The sequence below is a fragment of the Argentina anserina genome, chromosome 3 (assembly GCF_933775445.1).
Source record: "Argentina anserina chromosome 3, drPotAnse1.1, whole genome shotgun sequence".
NCBI lineage: Eukaryota > Viridiplantae > Streptophyta > Magnoliopsida > Rosales > Rosaceae > Argentina > Argentina anserina.
In genome coordinates, this window is record NC_065874.1 from 776,940 (window position 1) to 786,890 (window position 9,951).

The 9,951-nt window shown below is 36.0% G+C and overlaps 1 protein-coding gene across 3 annotated transcripts; it reads right to left on the reverse strand.

Annotated features, from left to right (window-relative positions):
• Window positions 1–966: 966 nt before the first annotated feature.
• Window positions 967–5,860, reverse strand: LOC126788193 (FACT complex subunit SPT16-like). 3 transcript variants are annotated; one of them, XM_050514166.1, is made up of 4 exons: window positions 5,580–5,860; window positions 3,066–3,286; window positions 2,845–2,999; window positions 967–2,755 (listed from the first exon to the last, which is right to left on the reverse strand). In XM_050514166.1, exon 4 carries the CDS (start codon window positions 2,735–2,737, stop codon window positions 1,082–1,084), a length of 1,656 nt encoding a protein of 551 aa, XP_050370123.1. In that variant the 5' UTR covers window positions 2,738–2,755; window positions 2,845–2,999; window positions 3,066–3,286; window positions 5,580–5,860; the 3' UTR covers window positions 967–1,081. The 3 variants fall into 3 exon arrangements, with proteins under 3 accessions (XP_050370123.1, XP_050370122.1, XP_050370121.1); XM_050514165.1 differs by having other exon boundaries at window positions 967–2,748; window positions 2,845–3,286; XM_050514164.1 differs by having other exon boundaries at window positions 2,845–3,286.
• Between the last annotated feature and the right edge of the window lie 4,091 nt (window positions 5,861–9,951).

Sequence of the window (9,951 nt, forward strand, 5' to 3'; positions counted from 1 at the left end):
TATAGCCTTACTTAGGATCCAATTCCTTCAAACCAACCTAAAGGAGCAGGAATTCAAAGAAACATGAAGTATCACTTTTGTTCTTCTGGTGCTTTTCTGTTCATCTTAATCATTCTTGTAACAATCTGTTTGAGCATTGAAGTTCAAACATGCAAACCAAGTGGCAAAGTAATCGGCGTAAAGCCTCCTAAGAAACAATGTAACCCTGAGAACCATTCAGATTGCTGCAAAAAAGGCAAGACACCACTATCAATTGCTATCAAATCTTAATACAACCTTTAACCAACTCTTAATAAAACCATATACCAATGATAAAATCACTTATCAGTATATAGTAACTGATAATTTCCTATTGCAACTTCAATTCCCTTGAAGGTTTGATACTTTTTAAATTGATCTTTCTCTTCATTTCCTCTCTAATTGGTCTAGTGATTCTAATCAAATAACATTGACCAGAAAACGTATAAACAAAAACAGTGACAAAAGAATCCTGAACTAATAACCCACATGATAGACCCTTACCTTCTATAGCTCTAACTCTAGATTATTCAGATACCATGTAAATTGTTCAATTCAGCAAAATGCATTCTACAAACCTTACAATGTCATTGATTAAAACTCTCGTATTCAATATCAATCAAAAGCTTCTCTACGAAAGGATAGCAAGAACAAACGCCAGACTCGTAAACCAATCGAAATCAATTTAGATTGAAATTGAAATGAAGAAAAGGGCGAGTGAGGTTACCTCATCAGGGGTTGTGGGAAAGTGCGCCAAGGTGTTGGTTGAAGCAATTTCATTGAAGCCGATAACTGATAGAGGCCATATGGCTTACCTGCTTGATTATCGATTTTCCCGAGTAGGATTGTATGTAATATGAGGAACGCCCCAAAACCCAGAATAAAGCCTGTGTACCAATGTCAAATATCTGCGTCACTCCCCTAATCGAATTAGAGGTCCAACAACACGAAGGAAACATCCCAGTAGATAAACCATATAACAATGATAAACCATTAATTTGAAACATAATATCAGTTAATAACAGTCTGAACTCTAACAACAAAAAGACCTAAAACACAATGACTAGGAATCTAAAACCACATCAAAAAGGAGATCAAACTCATCGAATTGGGATTGTATTTGCTCAGCCAACTCTGCCTCCTTCAAAGCTTTTGCCAACTTCTCCTTATCTGCTGTTATAGACGCCAAGTCTTCTTGATTTGCAATCATATTTCTTTCATTGGCAGCATTTAATTCTTCCAACTTGCTATTAAGCTCCTTAATCTTCTTATCTTTTGCTTCCAATTGGGTCCATATACGTAGAGCTTCAAATATAAAGTCATCAGAGTCACAGTCAATCCTCATATCTTCTACTATCAAATGATCATCATCATCATCATCTAACACCATAAATCCCGGCTGTCTTTCTCCTCCTTCAACAAAAGGCAATATGATATCCTCAATCCTTTTCGAGCACTCAGCTGTAATTACTTCAGGACCAGCACTGTTAACAATAACAGTGTCTGCCAGCCATAGAGAGAATTTTTTTCCTCTCACATCACTCCGGATATTCAGAAATCCTACGAACAAATTAAACACCATACCTTCTTTAACCAATAATTCATTTTTTCCATGAACATTCAACTCAGGTTCGTGGATTTCAAGACCGATGCCGGAACCAGCATGTTTCAACAGCTTAGCAGATAATGCAGGTACCTTTTCCTTCACGCAAGAAACCGCTGCTTCATAAGCATCACTCACTTTGTTGCCTGGCTTCAGCTTAAAGATGGCTGCTATATGAGCATCGTGAAGAACTGTATATGCCTTTCTCTGGGAGTCAGTGGGATCAATCAAAAATGTCCTAGCAATAAAAGAGTTGTAATACTCAAATTTGGTTCCAACAGAGGATATGATAATACTTTGCGGACTATACTTCAGCTGCTTGTTATTGCATGGTATAAGAGGCTTTAAATCAAAACACTCCCCACTCTGAAAAACTGGAGGAGAAGCCACAACAGATACATCTGAGAGTTGTCGTATGGCGTTCAATGTATTTACACTCATAGAAGAATGAGAAATCTTCTGCTTCCCTTTGATAATTTTGTCAACCTCTGGAATCATAACATTCTTCATTACATGGGCGGCAAATGAAGCAGATTTCCTGACTTTAAAAAGCTCATACCTGTCCTTTACGCTAAACAGCTCAGACAACCCTCTACTTGCATCAACAAGCTGAACCCTTCTGTCCTGTTTTATCTTTCTGAACCACAATTTGGCTACATCTCCCTTGAGAATCTCGAGTTTTATGTGTCCCACAAGAGCACCTGCATTCAAGTTTCTGATAATGACATCCATGAGACCACTGCCATCACCATCATCATCGGACTTCACGTAAAGCTGAAAATCTGCACCAACGGCTTGCTTGGCAATTGGTCCGACAAGCTGGAGAAAAGAAAACTCGTGGTTGCTACTGAGACAATAAATCTGATCTTTCATCAAAACAAATATGCTCTTAAAGATCACCCTGCCAAACAACCACTTGCATATAACGGACCCTTTAAGACGTAGGGTATTCCGTCTTTGGGCCTTCTCGTCTATTGATCGTTTGGTTTTCTGCTCTTTCTGTTCAGAAGTTGCAAAGGTCAGAACGTTTGATGAACCCCAAAGATTCAATCGTTGTGAATCCCAATGTGAGTACAGTTTCTTCAGTCTCTCACTAAATATATGTAGATCATCCATAAGGTATTGTCCTGAATACTTCATCATTGACCAAACTTAGTAACTATAAACTGAAATGGAAGTTCCAAGCTAACAAAACTAAACCGGGTAAATTCAAGAAATTATACCTGCAAAGCAAACTATAAGATCAGAACTGTTGCTTTCCCAGCAGCTCTCTCACTCTCTAGTCTCCAATGCAAGAAGACGAACGAATTATAAAGATTCATAATTCAGGTCCCCAATCGTCTCAATTTTCTCGCACTTTGAATCAAAGAATCCTCAACTGAAAATAAAAATACTTGGATTGAAATGTTGACATCAAAAAGAAAAAGAGGGAGGAGAGACTAACCTGGTCCAGTCTGATCAATCCCAAAAAGCGCTTGAAAATCAATGCGGCACAATCAGTCAATCATATCATAGCTTCGAATCGGAAATGCCAAGAAAGAACTGGCGAGCCCAACAGTTGACAGAGTGAGAGGAAACTTATGCCCAAGTCGATGTTTCTTTGTTGTCTTTTTTTGGTTGGGACGACAAGAAACTTTAATCCTTCCCTTGTCGGACATTGTTTCTCTATTGAGAAAGTAAACAAACGAGTCAGCTGACAAGGCCAAACACGACCTCAGGTTTTCCTTATCTATCTTTTATCTTGTCATCAAAAAATACTAGTGACCGGACCCAGGATTGTAACTATGGTATTGACGAGATATGGATGATGTTTTGAATCAAGTAGGCATTCATATTTTCAGTTGGTTTTGATTTTTCTTAGTCTATATAATTACTTTCACTTGTGATCAAATTCATCATGAAAGAAAGCATGTAACAAATTGAATTGGTGGCAAATTATTTCAAGTAGGTTGATGTTGTTTTCAATTTTATATACAAGGATATAATTGGAACTTTAGTATATGTTTGTTTTCCATTCCTACACCCAACCAAACATCAGAAAGGAATTCAAATGGATTTCATGCATGACTTCCTTGCCTTACCAAACATATGAAAGGAATTTGGATGGGAATTCTAACTTCCCTTCCCCATGTAAAAGAGAATGGAATTAACTTACATTCGGTCAACCAAACATGGCCTTAGGTGGACGAGTTTGCCAATAGAAACAAAAACTTTGGAGGGAGTGAGGGACTGAAGCACTCGATTGTGGAGGGAGGCGGGAGAGCACCGCCGAAGCCCCAAAATAAATGATATTGTGAAACCTCTACATGTCTTTGACTTCGTAGCTACCTTGTTTTTGAAGGTCATGTGTGGCTCAGTGATTAATGCTAGAGAAGAGAGAGTGCTTACTCTTTAGAGTTTAGGATTAGCCCACAGGGCTCCTAAAACTTCTATTGGGCTAAGTCTAATAGTTTTATAGGATTTTTTTTAATATGTATATATAGCATTAGGATTTTTTTTATTGGTCGTGAGAACTAGGTGGACTTGAGTCCACTCACCAATACATTTGGGTCTGCCAGTGAAAAATATGTCATATTTGCCGAAATGGGAATTACATTTTGATTGGAGGGGAATATTCATTGGAAAGAAAAATGAATGGAAGTTTGGCCCTTGGAAATCTGGAAAAATATTAGATTTAGGCTTAGTTCAGTATAAGTTTGTTTAAAAAAAAATATTCAGCTTTCAACTGTTAAATTCTACGGAAATTTTATAAGTGTCAACTTAAATTATAAAAATGTCGATCAATTTTTTTTCAATTATAAAATTATTATCTCATTTAAATATAAATTAGAGAATGATCAACAAGTTTTAAACAAAATTAGAAAACAATCAAAATTTAAATTTTTTCTTGACTGTTTGGTCATTTCTCACACTTTTTCTCTTCTTTTTTCTTTTTCTAGTTCTACGTTCTTGGTATCATTAGAAAGATATATATCTCTCTCTCTCTCATTTTTCATTTGATATCATACTCACTCTGAACCGACCACCGTATAAGGCACAAAAACCCTCACAAGGGGCTGTCTCTATCCATCTTGATGCTCCAAGCTATTACGGCAAAGCCGGAGCTCAAGATTCTATAATTCTAATTATTCTCTTCATTATGAGAAAATTAATACCAATCTCCTTTAAATTTTGCATATTTAAACATTTTACTCGACATGTCACACTAGTAGTCACACTGTTTTCTGTGACTATGTTGTGACAAGAAGAAATGTGAAAAAAAAATGACTAGAAATAACGAACCTTTGTCTACGATTATGTGATACTAAACTTTTTAAATCAACTAATACGATTCAAATATCCACACTGATGTTGTTATACATAACACCACCAATTACACAAAAAACATCAGCTACACTATTAGTCACATAAAATATTCGTCAGTTACACTACCAATCACACTACCGGCCACATTACCAGTCACATAAAAATTTTGTCAACTACACTACCAGTCACACAAATATTTTCATTAGCTACACTACCAGTCACACAAACATTGTTCCTATGACATGTAAATTACACGTGTAGCTATGACTAGTAATGTGATTGGTGATGTGACGAGTAGTGTGATGGGTAAATCGATAGTCATATTATCAACCACACTAACTGTCACACTGTCAGTCAGAATAACGTTGTTACGTGATGGGTAGTGTGACAGCTAACTTCTTGCAACTAATCTTAATTAAAAACCATGGCTAACCCCCAATTCTAACTCCACATCCAAAATCTTGCTTTTCTACAACAATTACTATAATGAAATCAACCCTAAATGCATATGTTTTTCTCTTCTCCTTCGAAACAAGCTTTGCTTTCTACATATCGAAATTACTCAAATTTCAGCCTCATTTTCACCTAATCAAACTAACCTGAGACAAGAGATAGGAAGAAGCTTTAGTTGGGATTTTCTCAACAGCCTTACTCTGAATCCAGGAGTCATATTCCAGCTTATGGTTCTAATCGGATCTAGGATCGGTTGAACGGATCTCGCGCCGACGACTTGGGTTGGTCTACCCGTCGACTTGGAAGTGTGTCACGATCAAAAGCCGGACTGATCGGAAAAGACAGGTATGACGCAAGTCGGGTTTGAATTGATGATGCCAGAAATAGGAACTACGCCAATGGACGATAACCAGGTGATCTCCTGGGAGGAAGATTCCGACGACTACAGTAACCAAGCATGCGCCAAAGAATGTTGTGATGCCGAAGAAGAATCGAGGGGAAGGTCAACCAAACCCCCTGACATGTGTTGTAATTTTTATAAAAAATAAGGACAACGCTTTAAGACATTTAATTGGATGACTTTAGTGTAATTTTTAAAGATTGCTCGACTATTTTCTATTTTCAAGTGTCAAAAGTGATTTTTTATAAGAAATCTTTTTTTGTTTGTCTTTTATTAGATTATCCATGTAATTTTTATAAAAATAACTTTTTCAAAAAATGGTAATTGAGTAATTACATGAAGTGACAGTTCCATATGTCAAATTTCCTTAATTGATAGAGATAAATCTTATTATTTAGGTAACTTCTAAGTCATTATGTAAAAGATGGGGGGTTATTCACACTCTTATGAGTGTGTTAATGACTAGTAATTACTTAAGTTCACGTACCATTTACAAAAATTTCCAAAAGAGAAAAGGGAGTTGGGAGAAGGGACAACGGAAAAGGTGCTTGAAATTAAGGTGGCTTCACAACTGGAGCATTTCTGTTTTCACTTAAGGAAGCAAGCTAAGTGGATATGTTGGTTTTAAGTTTTAACCTTATCCTAGTCTCTACTCGTGCAGTAAGAATGTTATCCAACATTAGATCGATTGTATATACCAACCGGTATATTACTACTAAGTGAATAAGTAACTAAATAACAAGACAACAAGTACACAACACAGAATTCCTAATGAAAATTCAGATATGCTTCCTTCAAAGTGGCATCTCAAAAGGGTGTACCACATTCCAAAACCTCCTAGAACATGACTAAGGAACATCAATTTCATTCTAAAGTAAACAACACAGAAAAATAATAAACCATCAAGAGTTGGGGTATCCGTCCCTGATGCGAATAAAGACCTATACAATAAGACTAGGAGTCTAAAACGGGATCGAGAAGGAGATCAAACTCATCAAATTGTCGTTGTATTTGCTTAGCCAACTCCAGAAACTCCAATGCTTTTCTCAACTTCACCTTGTATGCAAATAAAGATACCGTGTCTTTCTCGTTTTCAATCCTATTTCTCTCTCTCACAGCATTAAATCCTTCCAGCTTGCTATTTAGCTCTTCTATCTTCTTATCTTTTTCCATCAATTTGGTCTTAATATTCAAAGCTTCAGCTATGAAATCATCAGTCTCCCAGTCTTGCATCTCATACTCCATCTCAGATTCCATCTCTCTCTTCCGTTTTTCTCCACTCACTACTTTTGGCAGCAAAGTATCACAGCATCACAATACCAGAAAGTATTCACAAATATCCCAAGTGCTAACTGTAAAATCAAAAGAGAACAAGTACTGTAAACTGAACATGAGAACCCAACTGCCATAAATTAAACATAAAAACAAGAATCACATGAGATCCAAATTGCTATAAGTTAGCATTTAAAACCCAGAATCAATGAAAGATCATACAAGGGCACTGATGAATCATTAATATGGAAATGAAGCTTTAACTTCTCAAAGTTAGAGTGGACAACACCAGAACATATCTTTTCTGAATTTTTTTAGTTAGTGTCAAGGAGATCCAAGTAACTTCTTTCGATTATCTTAAGACAGATACTGCTTTTAGAACAAATCCCGGTGATACAATTCAATATTTGAACAATGTTCCCCAAAATTCATGTTTTTCAAGAGAACTAACATTACCATTGCAAAGATGCCAATGCCTACACCATACAGTATATACCTGCATATCTATTACAATCTATGAGAGAAAATTTACCTCAATTGGAATATAAGTTGAGGCACAGTTAAGGCGCTACAACCAACTTTTTCAACTCGAGCAACTCAACCTATAAAAAGCATATGATCTTGAGATCAGGTACTTAAAAAATGGCTTCTTGGAGACAAATAACTTCTAAACATGCCCAAAATGGTGTCATAAAGCTATATCAATATATTCGTTTTAACTAGACATACAACTGCACTAGTCCTTACAAGTATAGCTAGAATCACATAGAATGTTAGTAGTATTTCCTTGAGGCAGCATAGAAATGTACATGCACGAGTATTCCAACAGTTATAATCAATCAGAGGCTGTAAATAGGTCTACAAATTGGTCGCCCCACAAATAATTTAAGTAAAATTACCCAAAGATGTGATGGCGTAATTGCAGATATGACAGTTACAGAGAGATTTCCCATGAAAAGAGCACCTAATGTTACTTTTCTACTCAATATATTTCACTTTAAAGTGCAGTCATAAAAAAATTACTCGGGACGGCGAACTCATGCTTTTGACCTCTACATTTTCGAACTCGGGATAGACGAGTAGAATCTCCTAAACGTAGATGATACCTCTTATAATATACTGCTTTTGCTATAAAAATGTACCAGACGTGCATAACAAATCTCCAAGTAGATCATAAAGGTAATGAAAATGACCACCACTGAAGCTACACAAGGGTTTGGACAGGAAGTAGTCTTAGGGAAAACTGTACAGAAACTAGAACAAATTAACAAGGAATGCAACTTTCGAATAACCTGACCTATAAGCAACGCAGTTAAAATCACAGCAAGTTCATAAACAATTTCGAATTGTTGAACACAGTAATACTCACCAGGAAGGAATCGTTAAAGATCTTCTACATCTGAAGCACCTTCTCCAGGGGAAGCTCTCTCCCCTTTGACTGATCAACAATTAAAATAGAGAGAACAAAATTTGTGACCAGAAAATTTCAGAAGTAAAAATCGCTAACAACTCAAAAGTTCTAAATTCTAACTGAGAAATTAGCTAAATTTCAATGGAAGTCTGGAAACCCCTAAATCATGTAGAGAGTGAATTACCAAGGTGTGAAGGGAAAGCGCAATCGAAATCGAGAGCAGGTATGAAGCGGCTGGATCGAGTGGAAATGGAGAGACCGAGAGAGGATGCAAGAGAGACTTGAAGGGTTTGGTCAAGAATGGGCATTTTGAGAGGTGAGAGTTACATATTAAGTGTGGAAGTTTGTCATTTTCTTCTATTTGGATGAAAAAGTGTGGTCGTGTGGAAGTGGAAATGGAAGTTTGTCTTTTTCTTGTATTTGCCCCTCGGAAGTGGAAGTGGAAGTGGAAGCGGAAGTTTGTCTCCGTATGGCGGGTGCCGAAGACTCCAACCAATTTTTATTTGATCCCTTAAATATTTAAATCCAACAAGTCGGTTTGTCAACGGGTCTATTCAGAACCGACGTACTTACAAGAACTAGAAATTGACTTTTTTTTCGATTGAACTAGGGCCTCTTTTGGTTGTCGGAATGAAACTCATTTCTGTTGTAATTTCTCTCTGTAATGTAAGTTAGAATTACTGTCAAGTTTAATTTCCATTATTTAGTTCGTATAGGAAAAAAATTAAAAGTTTTATCAAAGTTCAACAATATCATTATGTTTAATACTAATTGGTTTTTACGAGAACATTGTGGTCATTATATTTACAATTAATGTTGAGAAGTGAAATGAGAAGTTTTTTCCCATGAGATATGGGTGGAACCAACTTCTCTTCTATTTTCCCCTTTATTAGGAAAGTAATTTCTACTCTCGTGGTTCTGGTTCTCAAACAAGGGAAAAGAACAAGTTTCATTTCCAAATTCCTTAGTTCCTGCCAAACAAACAAGGCTTAGAAATGTCCTCACAAGTAAGGGTGTAGCTAAATACTAAGTTGTTTATGTTTGACTCGTTTTCATTCATTCGATCGAGCTCGAGCCGAGCTAAAATTTAATTTTTGTGCTTCATTTTCAAACTCGACCTGGGTTTGGCTCAGCTCATTTTATTAGACGAGATCAAACTCGAATTGACCCAATTTGAATCATATGAAATTAAAATTTTAAAATTAAGATTTTTTTTTAAATAATGTCATAGCATCACAAAAAATCTAATAAATATAACAAATCAAACCCGTTATTGAACTTAAAGTCTTTAACTAATTATTCTAGAAACAAGTTTTTACAGTTTTTTTCAAACTAATATTATATTTTAATTTTATTTTTCATACAAAAAATATACTTTATATATACTATAAAAATCAATAAGTCAAGGTTGTCAAACTTAATTAATAAACGAGCTTTTAATGAGCATGAACTTGCTCATTAGCTAAATGCCTCGAATGAGCCGAATAC

Coding starts and splice junctions, on each gene's coding strand:
- LOC126788193 (XM_050514166.1), bottom strand. CDS start 2,737: ATGGATGATCTACATATATTTAGTGAGAGACTGAAGAAACTGTACTCA.